We start from the raw sequence: 21,402 nt of genomic DNA on the forward strand, positions 1-21,402 counted from the left end.
CTCACAGATGTTGGATCTTTCCACTAACTTGGTCAAAGTTTGACTCTCAAAGTCCAAAGTCAATGAATTTGACTTTTTGATTTTCAAAAATAAAAGTCAACAATTTGACTTCCATTACATTTTTACCTAGTCAATAAATTGACTTTAAATGCAATTTTGACCAAATCCATTTAATTTCAAAATTAATTCTAATAATCAATTTTAAAATTAAATTAATAATTAAATAATTGAATTAATTTAATTTAATATTAAATCCAACACTTATCCCAATTTATATGAATCTCTATTCATAATCTTGAAATTTAAATCTTATTTTTTCTCTTTATGTTTAATTCAAAATTAAACATTAGGTTAAATATATTGTATATATTTAATGCTTTATTCCAAAAAAACGAATTTGAATACTTCAAATTCGTTCGTCATACTATTCTAAGGTTTTGTCTGATATGAGGTAGTAGGAGGGCCTCATGGACATACAGATCATGGGCACCAATGATCCGCGATTAATCGGCTAAACTCTTTAACTTAATTAACCACCATTCGTTAACTACCAGGTCACTCCACTAAAGTCTAGTAGTTGCACTCCCCTCACTGTAGATATATTATGTCCACTCGATATAACCATGATAAGTAAGTTAACCCTTCACAGGTTGTTCGTAATAACGACTGAGTCAAAAGTTATTTTACCCTCGAGATTACATCTAGCTCCTTAAGTCTCACTGATCCTCTAATAAACAATTGGTTTGTGATCCAATCACTAAACCGAGCCCTTCTCGGGCCAATGAGAGGGCAAGGCCCTTTGTTCAAGACCTAGATCAGCACTTAAAGGAACAACCTCTCTACTATCCCTAAAAGCGGGTAAGAGTGAATTCCATCTTGCACCCTATGAACCCAACTATCTACCCGATCTTACCTTGAAATGGGAGGCTTATTGAGCCGGCACTGTTGAGCCAACCCTCACCCATGCAAATATAAGGATAATCCCGAATAAATAGGAATCCATAGTTAGCTTAGGATTAAGGTCAAGTTACCTAGGTCATCGCTTTGAAATAGTCAGTCTTAAACAGTAAACAACATTATAAAGTAAGAGTGACTTAATTCTTGGTTCGATCTTATGTAAACTCATTACATAGGACGCCTCTACTCCTAATGTCAATATATGAATGAATCAGGATCACTTCGTTTGTAGCACTTTACAATAAATTGTAACAACTACAAAGTGGGCTATATCCAATAGTGTTACCAAAATAAGGTAACTAGCTTTATTCATATACTATAGACCATTTTGGCTATTTACTGAACTTGATCCACTCTTATGTCTCCATATAAAGTTCATGTATTTATATAATAGCCAGGATCTTTAGTTTATTGGATTTAAACTTTCCAAGTACAATTCACATATTCAATAACAGTTTTATTGAATAAACTTCAATAACATCTTTATTGATAATAGAATATGTTTACATTATAAACTGCAAGTTTTAGGACATACAACCCAAAAAACTCCCACTTAGACTAAAACTCCAGTGGATTTTACATATATATACAAATGTATATACAATGTTGGGTAATGAGAGAATAAATACAATAAACTAGGGCATCAGATACCTAGTACTTCACCCACTTGCCCTAATTCTAACTACCTCGCAGTCCTAATCCTACTAGGTGACCCTCGAACACTTTAGCCGAGAGGATTTTTGTAAATGGATTAACCAAGTTGTCTTCAGAGGCAATCTACGTGACAATCACGTCTCTTCAGCGTACATACTCAGCTTCTATGGTGGAGTCAGTAATACAACTTTACTTGATACTCCTCCACACTATATCTCATCCGTTCGGAGTGAATACTAACCCTGAAGTTGATATCCCATAATCTATATCGGTATGAAAGTCGGAATCAGTGTATCCAGTAAGGATCAGATCCTTAGTACCATACACAAGCATATAGTCTCTCGTTCTCCGAAGATACTTGAGGATGTTTTTAATGGCAGTCCAATGATTACATCCAGGATTGGACTGATATCTGCTGACAATTCCAACTGCATAGCATATGTCGGGATGAGTACACAATGTGGCATACATTAAACTCCCTATTGCTGATGCATATGGAATTTGTCTCATAACCTCAACCTCTTGAGGTGCCTTACGACACTGTTCCTTAAACAGATGAATTTCATGCCTGAAAGGCAACATACCTTTCTTAGAATCTTGCATTTTATATCGAGACAACATCTTGTCTATATAAGATGCCTGAGACAAAGCTATCATTCTGTTCTTACAGTTCTAAACGATTCGGATCCCAAGAACATATTGTACTTCTCCTAAATCCTTCATTTGAAATTGCATGACTAGCCATGTCTTAATGTTAATAAGAAATTCTACTTCATTTCCAATGAGTAGAATATCATCAATATATAGAACCAGAAATTCAACTTTATCCACATCAACCATTCCTTGTTTAATTGTCAATAGATATTCTAAGCCATCATTAAGTATGACGACCTGAGTTTCAGTTAAACCCATGTACTGGTCAGGCTGTTGCACAATTCTCCCACTACATCAAGGCATTCTCAACTCTTGAGAAAGATGTGAAGTACCAGTTCCATCAATAACTCTTGTTGAAGGACCTGTTCGATTAACAACTTTTGTTGATCTATCTGTAGTTTCTCTGGTTATCTCATTTAATACTAGCTTACTACGACGTTGATGTTGCATTTGTCAACACAAATACTTTATCTTCCTGAGGATCATCAAAGAAACCACCTTTTGTCTCTTTGGGATAGCCTATAAATAGGCATACCTTTGAATGACGTTCCAACTTCTTTGGATTTTGCACCAACACGTGTGCTGGGCATCCCCAAATTCTGAAGTGACATAAACTACCTTTATGTCCTCTTCATGACTCGTAAGATGTTCCTGAAACAATTTTCGAGGGAACCATGTTCAATATATACACCACAGTCTCTACTGCGTAACCCCAAAAGGAACTTAGAAACTAAGCATAACTCATCATAGAACAAACCATGTCCAACAGGATTCTATTTCTTCTTTCTGCAACACCATTTTGTTGAGATGTGTCAGGTGCTGTGAGTTGTGACTGAAATCCGTGTTCGATCAAATAGTCCTAGAATTTCATGTCCATGTACTCACCAACTTGATCTTATCGAAGTGTTTTAATCTTTTTACCTAATTGGTTCTTAACATCTGCCTTGTATTCCTTGAACTTTTCAAGTGTATCAGACTTATGATGTATTAGGTAAATGTAGTCATACTTTGAATAATCATCGAAGAAGCTGATGAAATATTCAGACCCTCCTCTCACTTTAACATTATCGAACCACAAAGGTCTGAATGTACCAGCTTTAAGGGTTCTTTGGCTATAATACCTTTCCAGAAAAAGATCTTTTGGTCTTCTTACCCTCAAGACAAAATCTACTTGGCGGTAAAGAGCTATCTTCTAACTGGTTTAGAAGTCCACTCTTAACCAATCTCCCAATCCCATTGAGATTAATGTAACCTAGTCTTAGGTGTCAAAGATAGGCATTTGAAGAAATTTTCCTTTTCTTATGATGAGTTTCAACTATTTTAAACATCTCTATATTCAAAACGGCTTTTACCTCAGTCGGTTTTAACACGTATAAGTTATTCTCTAGATTTGCAGAACATACTATATTACCTTTTGAGATAATGAACATTTCATTATATTCAAAAGAAACTTTATAATTTTGTGCTAGCAAAAATGAGATAGAAATTAAATTCCTTTTCATAAAATAAATGTAATAAACATTTTCAAGTAAAACATGTCTATCTCCAATAAATAACTTTATATCTCCCACTACTTTAGACGAAACAACATCCTCGGTCCCTACCTTAAAGGTAGCTTCGCCTTCTGTAAGTTGTCTCAAGGAACTAGTTGTTGGGATTGATGTCCTAATTCTCCTGGAGTCTCGTAGTTTGTCATTTATACACATTGTTAGGAATAAAATAAGAGTTATTTTATCTGGCATTTACTCATATCCAATAAACAAAGCTCCATGGTTATTGTATGTGAACTTAAGCATGTATATGAGATATACAAGTGGATCATGCCTTAAGTGATAACCTAAATAGGTCTGTAGTATAAGGATTAAGGAGGGATACCTGATCCGGGTACACTACGGATACGGCTCGCTTTGTAGAGGTTTGCAAGTGTTGTGAACTACTACAGATGATAGATCCTGACCATTCATGTGAAGACATGCGAGCCGGGCTATCCTATACAAAGAGTTTGTATAAGACTGGACCGCGAGATGATTAGTCTCTATATATAACGCCATTGATACTAGAGACTTACATCTCACCTAAACGACCATAGGTGACATGACCTCAATTCTGAGTGTTTTGAGAACTCCTGCCTTTGAGGGTGGTCCTTTGATTAGTATAGGTGAGAGTGGCCAGATTTCCAACTCAACATGCCTACCTTTTTGGGGACTTGTCTGATTTGAGAGCTGGGAACTCAGTTACACAAGATGGAATTCACTCCTTCCCCGAAGCAGGGGTAAGTAGATAGATTGCTCCCTTAAGGGCTGATTTTGGGGCTTGAACATAGTGGCCATAGCTTTTCTTTGAAAGAGGACTCAGTCATAGTAGGACTATGACTCATGTTCATTAGAGGGATCAGTGGTACTTAAGGAGTTGGATGTAACTACAAAGGCATAACGGTTATTGGCCCAGCTGTACTTACAAGCGATCTGTGAAGGGTTATCGCACTGTTGATTGGTTGATATGGACATAATATATCTATAGTAAGAAGAGTTCAGTTGTCTGTCTTTAGTGGAGTGCCTGACAGTTAACCGATGGTGAATCCCGTGACTAAAGAGTTTAGTCATTTATTCACGTACCGTTGGAGCTTCGAGCTATAGGTCCTTAAGGTCCCCTTGGTAGCTCAATGGATTCAAGTTGAGAATCAGTTCTTGGTGTTGATTTGAAATGTTCAAATTGAAAGGAGGTAATTCGATTATATATGATATGATCGGTATGATGTATGAGATACATGAAGGGAGGATTAATGTAAATCAATGAGATTTACATTAAGTACCATGAAATAGAAAGAGCTATGGTTTATATGTTTCATCAGATGAAATATTAAAATTATAGGTTATAAATATAATATGGTAAGTTGTTATCATATATATTTATAATAATATTAATTATTGGATAATTATCTCTTTTTCTCTAATAACCAATTAAGTGGGAGGTTATTGGTAGTTTCATGGTAACCGTGAGATAAAAGGAAAAACGTTTTCCTAAATTTAGTAGTTATGAGAATTACCATTCTCGAAAATTACTCACGGTTGGCTGTCAAGTGAATGAGATTTACTAAATGACAGCTGAAGAGAGACTAAACGATCATGGAGTGACACTATACAATAGTTCACTTAGCTGGCCTTTAGCTAAACGATGTAGAGCATTTGTTAAACGATTGGGCATCGTCTATGCGATAGACCTTTGAAGGAACTCTTATTCAAGAGTACCTATGAGCGGAAGCAAATCTTTCCAATTCATTGTGACCGAATTTCCACATATACATTCAAACATACTAATATGCATTCATAATGCTAAATTATTGACATGCTCAAAAGAACAATAAATAAGAGATCGAGAGATCATACTAGTTGAAGACTTATTCTTCATAGAAAATCTTGCTTTTGCTGAGACGGTAAACTATTGCTCAGCAAAACTCAATCGTCTATCTCGAACAATCACCACACGAACAAAAGAAAACGGGGATAACACCACCACTCAAAGCCCTTAGTATTCTTGGAGTGAGAATCCAAAAGGGTGGACTTTGTTTGGATTTGGTAGAGGGAAGGAGGAAGGGAGATTGTATACAACGATGAAGCAAGTGGGAGATAAGCTCGTCTATCGCATAGACAAAATGCTTGATCGTTTAGGTGAAGTATATGATTGTGTAGGAAAAAGGTAAGCGATGTCTAAACGATCGTGTAGGAAAAATTAAGCGATCATCTATACAATCATTTAGTAAATATCGGGTGCTAAACGATTGCTTAGGAAAACGTAAACGATCGTTTAATAAATAGTGTGTGTGGGTGTAATCATTAAGCGATCGCTTAGCACTATCGTATAGGTAATTGATCGTTCAAGCACTATCATATAGGCATAGGTTTTTCTAAGCGATGACACACTTCAACACATCCCATGCTTAACACACGTGAGCTATTTAAGCGTCTCAAAGTGATTTTTCAACTTACTCATTCGTTATGAAAACAGAAGAGACGCCGTCCTATTACCCTTTTAACCTTCCAATTAATAGACAATGAATATCATCATATCATATTCATAACCTATGAATTAATATCATATATTAATCATAGTACTTTTCCTCCACTAGATATAAATCATATTATATCCAAGTTCCTTCAAATTAATGTATCTCATACATAAAGTTAATTATATCATATATAATTAACAAGTTCAATTATATCATATATAAACGAACTCCCTCTTGTCAATTTGTACATTTTAGACTGACCCAAAAACTAACTCTCAACTTGTATCCAAGCTACCAAGGGGACCTTATGGACCTATGGCTCGAAGCTCCAATAGTACGTGAATAACTGACTAAACTCTTTAGCCACGATATCCACCATCCGTTAACTGCCAGGCATTCCACTAAAGACCGACGGTTGAACTCTTCTTACCATAGATATATTTCTATGTCCATCGGATATAACCAATCATCAATACGATGACCCTTTACAGATGCTCGTAAGTACAACTGGCCAATTTACCATTTTGCCCTTGTAGTTACATCTTACTTCTTAAGTACCACTTATCCCTCTAATGAACAATACAACATAGTCCTACTATGTGTGGACACTGATGGAACACGAGACATACGCGGCGGAATTAGGATTAGTGGCTCATGAATCCACTATCTAGGTTGAGGTATCATCCTCCACTAAACATGTCTCAGCAACTAGTAAATCATATTTACCTTGTGCTTCTTTCAAGGCAGGGGCCTGAGGACAATCCTCAGTTAAGACAAATCTCAGGTCATCTATTACTAATGTTGAATTCATATTGTTTTTCCATGTTGAGTAATTATCGTCGTTTAGTTTCTCGGGAGCTAAGAGTTGATCTAGAAAGCTAGTCATGCTGAAAAGAAAAACATATCCTTTTTAGTAAAAAACATTAATCTTTTAAATCCAATCAAGTTTAGCAAAAAATCTAATAATGTACCCTTCATTATTATATTTTGCAACGATATTTCAATGGTTTAGAATAACCTCCACCGAGGGGTGATCGACTATTCCTCCGTTGAACCAAGACTATCTTGACTAGATACTATCACTAGAATAACTCTTATCCCTATAGTAACTCAGTTATCGCTACTTTGGTCAAGAATTTACTAACACTTAGTAATTCTCGTAAGTGTGACCCTCCATTTTCAGACCTCAAAGATCAAAATCATTATGCTCCCGAAGTTGGAAAGACAAGAATGAAAACGGACCTGAGAGACCCTATCAATTTCTAGAGTTCATGGAGTTCCGAATCCTATAATACAACCCTCCAATTGGTAAGGTCGCTCCAGGGCAGACATGCAGGCGCATTATAGGAATCTCACGGTGCGACCTAATGGAAGAAACCGTAGGATGTGTTGACACACTTCCTTCTCCCACTTACTATGAACAACTTCCCCTATTCACCTTGGTATTGACTCATGCAAACACTCTCCGAATGTAGTCCGCTCCCAGGGCGGCCCAAAGCCAAGCATGAATCTCACGGTGTGAACTCTTAGGGATGCTGGAGCTTAAAGAACATTACTTCTCTCCAACTGAAGTGTTCTAGATGGTTAGGGTATAAAATACTTACCGATACATTTCGGTTAACTAAACATATCCTAAGTCTAGGTGATTCATCCAAGTATAACTTTAATACTGGATTTTAACCTATGATGTCTAGGTGATAAACAAATTTTATTACCTCACACCATTCACACATGCTCATAAAACCAGTTTAACCTAACTCAGATGCCGGCTCGATCTCCAGGTAGTAGGTGTTTCGTGAACCGTCAACTTAAAAACCTTCAACCTTGTCATCTTATCTGACTTTTTGCCGAGATCTTGCCAAATGAGTTTTCTTGTAACTTCGATTTTACAAGATATTGACCTATTTTCTATGAAAAATGGGATTGCTCGATGGTTAACCCTAAATGAGCATGCATCTTATCTTTGTTATAGATTTTAGAAGTCTAGGTTATTTTATAACAATTATAACCCTAGAACATTCATCTATAACATGCTTCCTTCAATCAAACATGCTTTAATATAACACTTATATTAAAACTAAGTATGCATAGTATATATTTTATAACACTTATAAGATATAATAAATGCATGTCACATGTTTTTCCTATGGTGGGGTTTTAAAACTATATGGCATACTATACGTACACATAATCAAACAACATTATACATCACATGCATAATAGGTAAACAACACTAAAGTGGATCGATTTTGGCATTAAAAACAAACAAATAACTAATTTATTACAAAATTCAAAAACCAACTTCCCGGAATCGGTTTCAAACACTTTGAACCATCTTGAACCGGCCAAAAAACTCTCGAACTGGCCCAAAAACTCCCGAACCGACCCAAAAACTCCAAAAACCAGGTTGAACAGGTCAAACCGGCTCAACCAAGTCAAACAGACCGGACCAGACCATCTGGACCGGCTGGTCAACGAACGCTAGTGCAGTCAACGGAGGCGCGGGTCGGGTCGGGTCGACGGAACGCGTGGGAGACGGGTCACGAGCTAGGTCGAAGCGCTGGATGGGTCGAAAACTTGTTGACAGCTGGCAGGCATGCAGGGCTTCTCTAAACCGAGTCAGACCACGGGCTGCTAGTCAGATCTAGGAGCTTAACTCGTGTCTGGGAGCAGAATCCGGGTCTGTGAGTAATTTTTCTTCAATTTGGTTGTTGTCCTCTCTCCCGGAATCAAGAAATTACAGCCTAATTTCAACTCTAATGACTCCAACAAATTTACAGACTCTTTTTCACACATTAATGCTCATAAACATGTGAGCAATTATAAATTTCCACAAGAAATTTAGAGAAAAACAATGCCAAAATCATAATAAATCCACTTTAGTTCACATTTCATTCAACACTTGAATAGAAAGGAAAAAAACACCCACAAAAGCAATTGAGCGTAATTCTAGCATCCTCTGATACCACACGATGGAACACGAGACATATGCAGTGGAATTAGGACTTAATTACACTCTAATTGCTTCTAAACAAAAGGAAATAAGCATGCAAATTGTAGTGGAAAAACAATAAATTAATAGGATAGGATACAACCTTTGTAGCTCCTAAAAATCGCTTTTCCTCGCTGAATCTCAATTCGAACTCTTCCGGACCACCACTAGAGTTTACTTACTATCCTTTGGACTCAGAATCGGATTGTGGGAACCAGTGGATGAAGAAAACGAGAGAGAGAAAAGAGATGGAAAATAAGATGGATCTTTGGGCTGGTTTATGAATTTTTCTCAAAGAAAATAGTTTTTTTCAGCCCAAATTTGAAAAACAATTTTTGAAAAAATGGGCAAAAGTCTTTTAACTAAATTGAAAAGTCTAATTTATAGATAAAAGCCATGCAACAATTGCATGAACCAAATCCATAAAAAACTAACACCTATAATCCACTATCTTAGTGGGCTTAATGTCTCCACTATAAGCCAACACCTAGCCCACTATTTTGTTAGTGGAATTATCCAACAAAAGTTTGGATTTTCCCACTAACTTTAGTCAAAGGGTAAAATAGTCATTTGGTCAAAGTCAAACTTTGACCAAAAAGTCAACATTTTGACTTTTTATGATTTTTTCACGTTGACTAATTTTGACCTCCTGAGCATGAATCCACATTCATTTTCTTGAAATTCAAATCACATTTGAATATAAGGTCAGTCAAAGTTTGACTTTTCAAAGTCAAAAGTCAACTCTTTGACTTTTTACATCTTTGACCATTTCCATTATTTCGGAGCTTTCGAATATGAACATATTCATATTCTTGATATTCAAATCACATTTAAATATAAAAGTTGTATCTCTAAACTGAAAAACCCAACCACTATATCACATATACTTGTCGGTTTCTCTCTCTTCACCTAATTCGAACAATTTGAATCATTCTATCATATTGTTCTAAGTTTATTCCATATGAGCTAGTAGGGGAACCTAATGGATCTATAGATCATGGGCTCCAACGATCCGAGATTAGCTGGCTAAACTCTTTAGACGGAGCTAATCAACATTCGTTAACTAACGGGTCATTCCACTATAGTCCCGTAGTTACACTCCCCTCACTATAGATATATTTATGTCCATTTGATATAACCATGATTAGTAAGCTAATCCTTCACAGATTGTTCGTAATCTCGACTGGGTCATAAAAACCGTTTTACCCCCAAGACTACATCTTGTTCCTTAAGTTCCACTGATCCTCTAATGAACAATTGGTTTAAGGTCCAACCTATAAACCGAATCCCTCATGGGCCAAGGAGAGGGTGGGGCTCCTTGTTCAAGACCTGGATTCAGTACTAAAGGGAACAACCTATCTACTATCCCTATAACGGGTAGGAGTGAATTTCGTTTTGCACCCTATGTTCCCAGCTATCCACTCGATCTTACCCCTAAAATGGGAGGTTTATTGGGCCAACGATGATGAGATGCCCTCACCTATGCAGATCTAAGGATATTCCGAATGAACAGGAGTTCATAGCTAGCTCAGGATTAAGATTAAGTTACCTAGGTCATTAAGTAACGAAATAGTCAGCTTTATACATAAAACGGCATTTAGAACGTAAAAAGTAATTATTTCATGGTTCAGTCTTATGCAAACTCTTTACATAGGATTCTCCCACTCACATATCTCTATATGAATGATTCAGGATCACATCGTTTGTACTAACTACAAAGTGGGCTGCATCCATAATGTCCCAGAATAAGGCGCCCAATCTTATTCATATACTATAGACCATTTTGGCTATATTTTTAAACTTGATCCACATTTATGTCACTACATAAAGTTCAAACTACATTAAATAGCCTCAGGACCTTAGTTTATTAGATTCAAGATTACAATTTCAATAACAACTTTATCGAAAAACAAAACAAAATATGTTTATTAATTTACAAACTATGAGTTTTAGGACATAAAATCCAACAGACACATCTTGAGCCAAGAGAAGTTGTGTAGCACCACATCGTTCAAGCCCCCGGGATCATCCCTTAAGAGAGCAATCTATCTACTTACCCCTGCTTTAGGGATGGAGTGAACTCCATCTTGTGAAGCTGAGTTCCCAGCTCCCAAATCAGACGAATCCCCAAAGTGGTAGTGTGACGCCCTAAAGATTTTTACTTGTAAAAAAAAAAAAGATTGATGGTTAATTTAGGAAAAGAAGAAGGGAATTAAGGTTATAAATGAATTTTGGGGGCCTCGAGTTGCGTACAAAAAGAAAAAAAGAGAGAAAATTCTTTTTTCTTTTCCCTTCTTCTTCCTCTTCCAGCCGCACGCCTCCCTTCCCCCCTCCCCCCCCCCCCCCTCGACTGTGCAGTCGCCGCTCGGAAGCCATCTTTGCTTCCCTATTTGTCAAACCGAAGCAACGAGCGGTGAGCCAACCGCGAAGCTTCGTCTATCGCCATCTTCTCGTGTCTTAGCCCAACGTGCTTCAACCACCTCCAGCCACTCGACCATTGGTCTCCAACCGTGTCGAGTTCTTCGACTTCCTTCTTCCGCCTCCGTTCGTCGACCGCACGTCGCCTAGCCGAAGCTGTCGTCGATCGTACACCAGAAGACTTACAGATTTGTTCGTCCGTCATGCGTCAGACCTCCAGCCAGTCATGTCGCACGCCGAGTTCGCCAGTCGCTGGCCTAACCCAAGCGTCGTTCACTAGTTATGACATGGGTAGTGCCAGTTGTTGCCGAATCGTGGTTGGTTTCGCCTGATTCTTATATTCGGGGCAAGTTTCAATTTCCTTTTGGCAGCCCATTGTCTTTTGGGATTCTTGGGCCTAAGCTAACCTTCACCCATGGAATTTGTGGTTGGTTTCAGAAACGTGTGGCGGTGAAGGAAGTTTCCAAGTAGAGTAAGGGTTTGTTTTGGGGTAGTTCGTTATCCCGAGGTAAGTGGTTTACTGCCGATTTTGCCCTAAGATTTTGATAAGCCTGCTGAAAAATTCTTATGTCATGTATGAGTAAACTCCGATGAAATTTGATATGGGTAATTGTGTTGAAGTTGGATGTATGAGTAGACTGAGAATACTGTGGTAAAGTTAGATGTATGAGTAGACTGAGAATACTATGGTAAAGTTTGATGCATGAGTAGACCGGGGATAATGTGCTAAGGTTGATGTATGAGTAGTCTGTGATAAAGTTGATGTATGGGTAATGGTGTTAAAGGTTGATGCTGATTCATGGCATTGATTGCATGCTTATGTCTGAGAATTTTAATGACTGTTAGTTCCAGGATTCATGATTGTATGTTTATGTCCATATGAGATTTTAGTGGTTGTTAGTGTTACCATTGGGCTATGCACATCGCATGTGTGAGCCTTCAGGCCCACACCCTATGCTTATGTATGGTGTCCTTTTTGGGATCACCACTTATGTTTATGCCTGTGACCTTTGTGTCACTACTTATGAAAGTGTGCCTTCGGGTTTGCCCTTTATGCCTATGCCTATGCCTATGCTTATGCCTACGATGTCCTTGTGCATTTTGGTCTAATGGAAAGACTAACAGATCACTGAGTGGGCCCATAGTGGGCTGCTTTACTGAGTATATTTTTATACTCACCCTTTTCTTTCCCTATTTTTCAGGTAAGGGTAATGACAGACTGGCGTATGACAAGAGAGATCCGTGACCTAGCCATTAGGACGACTGACTGCTTCCGCACTTAGTATCATGTTTTGAAGTCTAGTTAAGGAGTTAGGCACTTTACACTCTCATGCAAAATTTATTAATTTTATTATTTAACTAGTTAATTGTTTTCAATTAAAAGTTGGGTTTAGGGGTACCCCGAACGGTAAATTTTTATTTTATTTTATTTTATTTTCATGTTAGTTTATTTATTATTATTTAATTATGTTTTCTTATTTTTTCTCATTTGAGCACTATTAAATAAAATTTCGGCTCTTTTATTTGTTGGTTTAAAGGAAAATGTACGGTTAAGTCTATGCATGCATGAAGTAGCATCCTAGAAGTAAGTAGGAAAGTAGGGTCATTACAGGTAGGTTTGAGTCAGCGCTCTAGCCAATCGCACCCATGCAAATCAAAGAACCGCCCTCAATGGTAGGAGTTCCAAACTCACTCAGGATTGAGGTCATGTTACCTATGGTCATCCTAGTGAAGTGAAGTCTCCGTCATGAACGGAGTTATATGACGAGACGTTAATACTTCGATGTTAGGTCTTATAAAAACACTCTTTGTATAGGACGCCCCCGGTCGCATGTCCCCTACACGAATGATCAAGATCAGATCATCTGTGACAAGTCACAACACTTGTAACAATTCCACAAAGCGGCCCACATCTATAGTGTTACCAGGATAACGTTTCCCTCCTATATCCATATACTACAGACCATTTTGATTGTCACTTAAGATAGGATCCACTTGTATGTCACTACATACATGCTTAAGTTACGTAAAGACAACTAGGGATATTAAGTTTATTGGTTTGTGGTAAAAATAAAAAACATCTAAATATGCAAAGTCAAGAAGTGAAATAAATATCATATATATTATACATCACAAGTGTTCTTACAAAGTTGTTTACAAACTACAGGACACGAGACTTTAGGGCACAAACCCCTACAAACTTGTCATCTCCCACTTGCTTAATCGTTTACACGATTGTTATTCCTCCGGTCTCTTCCTCAAACCAAGTCCACACAGAGTCCACACGTCTGAATTCACACACCGAGAATGCCAAGGTAGCTATTGTGGTGGTGTCGTACTCAACTCGACATTGCTCGAGGTTTTTGGAGGCCATTTGCTGTGTTTATGATCTTGGAGATCGTTGTGTTCGTGGTCGCTGTGATCGTGCTGTGTTGCGGTCGTAGTGTTCCAGCATTCGTGATTACTGTCTTACTGATTGTACGAGTGTTCGAGATCAAGGGTGTTTGAAGATGAGTCTTCAAAGGTATGTGTAATTTATCCCTTGATCTATTTTGTAAACCATGCTGTAATTTCGTGTTGTGCATAGCCTGTATGTTTCCGTTTCTGGATTGTAATTGTGTATGTTCAAATACGAATGAAATTTGGAATTATTATTCCATTACTCATGGAAATCCTCATGTCCGATTTCCTTCACTAGTTTCCTGAACAAAAGTACATAAATGATTAACGGCTCCTGAATCCATTATCCAGGTTAACTTATCATTTTCCACTAAGTATGTCTCAATGACAAGTAAATCATATTTACTTTGTTGTGCTTTCTGGTAAGTAGAAGAATTAGGAGATAGAGGACATTCCTTTATTAAAACATAGTCTAAATAATCAACTACTAGTATATTTGAATTCCATGTTGATTTACCGTTAAAAGTGTCGGAAGCGAGTAAATTTAAAGAATTCAACATGCTGAAATTATAAACAAATTCTAATTAGTGAATTGATTCTAAACCTAATCAAATTTTAGCAAAGTAATAATGTACCTAAATTTCATTATTTTATTTGCAACGATACTATAGTGAGTTAGAATAAGTGCTCTGAGGGGCAGTCAAATACTCCTTCACTAAAACAAGACATTCTTAACTAAATACTATCTCCAGAATAACACATATTTCAATAGTCATTTTGTAACACCCCATATTTTTTTTTAGTAGTATTAATGTAATTTCAGTAATTTTTTTTTACTAATTGAGGACATCTTTGGAATTTTGGACCTTAAATGTAATTGCGGGAATTTAATTATGGACGTTGAAAAATATTTATGTTGGAATTGAATGGCAGGAGTTAAATATTTTTGAAAGGAAGAGAGTTTAAAGAATTTATGTAGATTAAGAAAAGAATAAAATAAAATATATTTTATTTTATTTTATTTTTTCCCTTATTTTATTTTTTTTTTTCCTTTTTCTTCCCCCTTCCCTCTTCTTCCTCACGTATATCTAGCAACCGTTCACTCTCGTCGCTGACCTTGACCGCAGCCCTCCTCAGCCCATCATTTAAACGCCGTCAGTTCGACCCTAGTCGCTCGCCGCCGAGGTTTTTGCCCTAACCGACCATGCTTTGTCCCATTCTGCTGCCATTGCTGCCCAGCCGACACTCTACCGTTCGTCGAGGCCTGACTGCGTGCGAACCCCCTCGACGGTCGTCGCTTCCAGACACATCAACAGTCATTTCGGCATTTTGCTACCCGCGTCATCGTTCAAATCAACTTCGCGCTATTCCGGTTCGCCTTTCTAGCCACTGTCTGCCAGCGTAGCAGTTGCTAGCTGTCGGGTTCATCCTCTTCCGCCGCCATTCCATGGGGTTTTCTCCAGAAGCTTGGAATCTGGGGTAAGATCTAAGATTTGTGTGCTTTCCTGAATGGGTTTGGTCACCCATTGAGTTTTGGTCTAATTTTAGTTATACCAACTATGTTGTGAAGCTTGGATTGAACTTTCAAGGTGTCGAGAACCACTGCCCAATACGATTAGAGTTGGCTTTAGGGAATTTTGGGTTATGAACAGATTGGAATCTTCGTGCTAGGCTTGGAATAGATTTCTGAATCAGTACATAGTTTGGGTAAGTTGTTTTGTGGCATATGAGGTATTTTCGTATTTGGAATTTAGTCCTGATTGTCGGACTTAATTTTTCTTATTTTTGATTCAGGGTGTGATTCAAGAATTTTACTAAGTTAAAGGAAGGTGTGGATTACTTTTTGTTATATTTAATTTCGAGGTAAGTAATCTTACTACTGGAACTGCCCACGGGCCAGGTTCTAGATGTATGCTAGCATGATAAATGAATGTTACGGCAGAATGACAGCATGATAGACTAATAGTATATTATAACCAATCTATGTTCTGGTATGAGATCTGAAAGATTTATTTGTGCACCTAGACACTTGAATGCTAGCATGAGATGATACTTGATTCCATATGGTTGTATTTGATCTGAGGATATTGAGGTATACATGTATGTTGTAAAACCATGATGTTAAGGTATATGTGTATGTTGCAGAGCCATGATGTTGAGGTTTATATGTATGTCATAGATTCATACAGTGATGATTATGATGTTGAGACTGTGCAAATGTCCTTACTGATTAGTTAGATGCCCATTAGATTTTGTGTTTCCTTCGAGATTCACCAGTTTGTGTTTCCTTCGGGATTCACCAGTTTGTGTTTCCTTCGAGATTCACCAGTTTGTGTTTCCTTCGGGATTCACCAGTTTGTGTTTCCTTTAGGATTCACCAATTTTTGTTTCCTTTGGGATTCACCAGTTTGTGTTTCCTTTGGGATTCACCAGTTTGTGTTTCCTTTAGGATTCACCAGTTTGTGTTTCCTCCGGGACTCACCAGTTTGTGTTTCCTTTGGGATTCACCAGTTTGTGTTTCCTTTGGGATTCATCAGTTTGTGTTTCCTTCGGGACTCACCAATTTGTGTTTCCTTCGGGATTCACTAGTTTGTGTTTCCTTCGGGATTCACCAGTTTGCGTTTCCTTTAGGATTCACCAGTTTATGTTTCCTTTGGGATTCACCAGGTGTCTCCTTGGGGATTCATCAGTTTGTGTCTCCTTCGGGATTCACTAGTTTTTGTTTCCTTCGAGATTCACCAGATTGTGTTTCCTTCGGGATTCACCATAGGTAGTGGGCATACTTAACTACAGTAGGATAGAACTCAGTCTCGTTTTTGTTTCGTGTATATGTGTCCCATGAGGACTAGAGCAGTATATATGTTTCACCAGAGGTAGGTATCTAGAAGACATAGATGCCTAGCCTGACCCCAGTAGTGGGGTTACTTACTGAATATTTTATACTCATTCTTTCTCATATTGTTGTTTCAGGTAAGGGTAGAGATGCATCGGCGATGGACAAGTGGAATTCATGATCGAGCCACTGGGACTAGTTTTTATGCTTCCGCTCATGAGATTTAGAGTTCTTTTCATGTTTCTCTTAACTTTTAGTTTTTATGTTTAAAACTTACTTTTATTAATCGTCTTTCAGACTTATTTATTATCCTTTATGATTTATGGGTACCCTACTATTGTTTTAATATTTGAATTTAATGAAAAGTCTTTTGAACTTACCTTATTTAATTAGCATTTATTTCGCCATAACCGAGTGTCGTTTTGAGCTCCATGCATGCATGTATTTAGTAACTACCTAACTTAAGTTCTAGGGGGTCAGGTCGTTACGGTTGGTATCAGAGCCCATGTTTTGGGTTCTATAGACTTACTACGTAAGTCTAGATAGTCCCTTTGGCCAAGTAACGGAACTCTCGTCATCACCAGGTACGTCCTACTAATGAAAGTTTCAATGCATATATGAGAACAGTGATGTAGTGCTTTAAATGCATGATTTCTGAGAAAGACCCAGAAATAGCTAGTTAACGTATGAATTTATGATAGGACATAGCACCTATACCTAGAATAAGAAAGACAGTTAGAGAAGAAGTGCAAGCAGAGAGAGCTGAGAGTAACCAGACTGTTCCGGCAGCTTCAAATCCGCCTATGACCTAAATTGATGAAAAGGAAATGGAAGCTAGAATTAGTGAAGCTATTGCAACTTCTCTAATGGGAAAGCTACAGGAGCTGATTCGTAGCATGATGGCAGGACAGACTTGCCAGACTCAGGCTCAGAAGGAACCGGTGCCACCTGAGTAGTTACAACAGACCTGATCGTAGGATAGATGAGGGATTTCCGGAAGTATGACCCTCGCTCCTTTGATGGATTGTTGGGGGACCCCACCAAAGCAGAGATGTGGTTGTCATCTATTGAGACAATATTTCATTTTATGAGGTGCCCGGAAGAGCATAAGCTTCAATGCGCAATTTTCATGTTGACTAGTAATGCGAAAATCTGGTGGCTTTCAGTAGAGAAGATGATTGATACTGGTGGGGAGCTTGCAATCTGGGAGCAGTTCAAGGAGCGCTTTTATGAGAAGTATTTTTTGGCCAACACTCGGTACAACAAGCAGGCGGAATTCTTGAACTTGAAGCAGGGGGTTATATCAGTGGAGAAGTATGAACAGGAATTTGATAAGCTGTCTCGCTTTACTCCTGAACTAGTAGCCACCAAGGCAGCGAGGACAGAGAGATTCATCCAGGACCTGAGGAGTGGACTGCGAGGTATAGTGCATGCCTTGGACCTAAAGACGTATGTTGCGGCACTACGGGCTGCCATAAGGATTGATGTTGACTCCCAAGTGGGAGAGGATTACAGGAGGTCGCTTGGGATTGGGACCTCCGCAGGTCAAAAAATGAAGGCTGAGCCCAGGGCTCCTGAGCATCAGCAGAGGAACCAGAACACAATGAATATTGCACGTCAGTGGGGATAGCAGGGTTCGCAGGTTGTGACTGGCAAGGAGGATAGGCCGATATGTACCACTTGTGGTAAGCGACATTAGGGACGTTGTCTAGATGCCCGAGGAAAAACGTGCCTGAACACAAGGGCCAGCCCGTAAGCTCTTTTCAGGGGGGGCTCGAGTCATCAACAGCAGCAAGGTAGGGTGTTCTCTACCACTCGGCATGAGGTTGAGAAGTCAGGCACCGTGATGACAGGTACGCTTACCATTATGGGGCACCATGCTTTAGTTTTGTTTGACTTTGGCTCTTCGCATTCATTTATATATGTGGTATTTTTTAGGCATGCCATGTTAGACTCAGAACCTTTGCCATTTGCATTGTCCATTTCCACTCCATCAGGAGAGATCATGTTAGCTACAGAAAAGATAAAAGCATGTCAGGTAGAGGTAGCCAATCGCGCATTAGATGTAACCTTGATAATTTTAGATATGCGCAATTTTGATGTGATATTGGGCAGGGATTGGTTAGCTGCTAATCATGCCAGCATAGATTGCTCCCGTAAGGAGGTCATCTTTAACCCTCCTACAGGAGCCAGTTTTAAGTTTAAAGGGGTTGGGACTATAGTCCTACCCAAAGTGATTTCAGCATTGAAGGCCAGTAGACTATTTGACCAAGGAGCCTGAGGCTTTATGGCCAATGTGGTGGACACTAGAGAGACTAAAGTCACCTTGACTTTGGAGCCAGTAGTGAGGGATTTTCTAGACGTTTTTCCAGAGGATCTTCCCAGACTGCCCCTGCAGCGGGAGATAGATTTTGCTATTAAATTGGAGCCAGGCACAACCCCTATTTCGAAGGCTTCATACAGGATGGCCCTGGCAGAGTTGAAGGAACTGAAGGTCCAATTGCTGAAGTTGTTGGACAAGGGTTTCATACGCCCTATCGTGTCACCATGGGGTGCACCTATTTTGTTTGTGAAAAAGAAGGATGGATCGTTACATCTATGCATTGATTATAGAGAGCTGAACAAGGTGACCGTCAAGAACAAGTATCCCCTTCCCCGGATTGATGATTTGTTTGACCAGTTACAGAGAGCTACGGTATTCTCCAAGATTGATCTTCGGTCAGGATACCACCAATTGAGAATAAAGGACAGTGACATACCCAAGACATCTTTTCGTTCGAGGTATGAACATTATGAGTTCATAGTGATGTCGTTCGGTCTAACGAATGCACCAGCGGTGTTCATGGATTTGATGAATAGGGTGTTCAAGGAATTCCTCAACACCTTTGTGATTGTTTTTATTGATGAAATTTTGGTTTATTCCAAGATAGAGGCCGAGCATGAGGAGCATTTGCGGAAAGTCTTGGAGACGTTGAGGGCCAATAAGTTGTATGCTAAGTTTTCTAAATGTGAATTTTGGTTGAGGCAGGTGTCCTTTCTAGGGCATGTAGTATCGAAGGAAGGTGTCTCTGTGGATCCTACAAAGATCGAGGCAGTTACAAGTTGGGCTCGTCCAACCACAGTCAGTGAGTGCTCAGTTTCCTGGGGTTAGCATGCTACTATAGACAGTTTGTAAAGGACTTCTCTCGCATAGCTACCCCATTGACTCAGTTGACCCGGAAGGGAGCAGCATTTGTTTGGAATGAGGCTTGTGAAAACAGTTTCCAAGACCTCAAGCAAAGGTTGGTTTCAGCCCTAGTTCTTATAGTACCAGATGGATCAGGTGGTTTTGTCATTTACAATGACGCGTCCAAGAAGGGGTTGGGATGCGTATTGATGCAGCAGGGCAGAGTATTTACTTACGCTTCACGACAATTAAAGAAGCATGAATAGAATTATCCCACTCACGACCTGGAATTAGTAGAAGTGGTTTTTGCTCTCAAGATTTGGAGGCATTACTTATATGGAGAGAAGATACAGATCTTCACCGACCACAAGAGTTTAAAGTACTTTTTCCCTCAGAAGAAGTTGAACATGAGGCAAAGAAGGTGGTTGGAGCTGGTGAAGGATTATGACTGTGAAATTTTGTACCACCCGAGAAAGGCAAATGTAGTGGCAGATGCTCTAAGCCGAAAGATGGCTCATTCAGCCGCCCTCATTACCAGACAAACTCATTTGTGCAGGGAATTAGAGAGGGCAGAGATTGCAGTGGCAGTGGGAAAAGTCACAGCACAGTTAGCACAGTTGTCAGTGCGACCGAGTCTAAGGCAGAAGATTGTTGATGGGCAGCAAGGTGACCCTTATCTAGAGGAGAGAGTTCATAGGGTGGAGTCAGGCTAGGATGGCGAATTCTCAGTATCAGCAGAAGGCGGCCTCCTTTATTAGGGACGTTTATGCGTGCCAGCAGTTAGTGATATTAAAGATGAGTTGTTGTCAAAGGCCCATAATTTCTTATTTTCGATTCACCCCGACAGCACCAAGATGTATCAGGAGTTAAAACGTTACTACTGGTGGAATGATTGATGGAAAAGTCGGCATGCGCAGCGGAAATGAGAATCGATTTTACTCTAATTGCCCAAATTAAACATGCAACCCAAATGAATTAATTAAGGTTATTTTGAAATAATACCTTTAAAGCTCCCGAAACACGTCTATCTCCGCTCGAAACCGAACAACCACTACGGCTGACCTACTATCCTCTGGACTCAGAACTGGGTTGTGGGACCCGATGGATGAAGAACCCGAGAGAGAGAAAAAGAGATGGAAATAGTATAGTGATATTTGGGTTGGGTTTGGATTTTTTCAGCCCAATTTTTAAAACTAATTTTGCAAAATTTCCAAAAAAAAACTTTAATTCAAAATGACAAGCCCATATTTATAGAAAAGGGCCATGCAAAATTGCATAAAATAACTTCATAAAAACCCAACACCTAGAATCCACTCACTAAG

The 21,402-nt window shown here is 38.9% G+C and overlaps 1 protein-coding gene across 1 annotated transcript; it reads left to right on the forward strand.

Annotated features, from left to right (window-relative positions):
• The first annotated feature begins 17,896 nt into the window (after positions 1-17,896).
• LOC120076109 (uncharacterized) lies at positions 17,897-18,544 on the forward strand. Its single transcript, XM_039029887.2, has one exon. It carries the CDS (start codon positions 17,897-17,899, stop codon positions 18,542-18,544), a length of 648 nt encoding a protein of 215 aa, XP_038885815.2.
• The last annotated feature ends 2,858 nt before the right edge of the window (positions 18,545-21,402 follow it).

This window comes from Benincasa hispida, chromosome 4, assembly GCF_027475165.1.
Source record: "Benincasa hispida cultivar pf3 chromosome 4, pf3_genome.v1.1, whole genome shotgun sequence".
NCBI classification, from domain to species: Eukaryota; Viridiplantae; Streptophyta; class Magnoliopsida; order Cucurbitales; family Cucurbitaceae; genus Benincasa; species Benincasa hispida.

What these genes read in the sequence shown, in the direction of transcription:
- LOC120076109 (XM_039029887.2), top strand. Translation starts at nt 17,897, where the DNA reads ATGAGGGATTTCCGGAAGTATGACCCTCGCTCCTTTGATGGATTGTTG.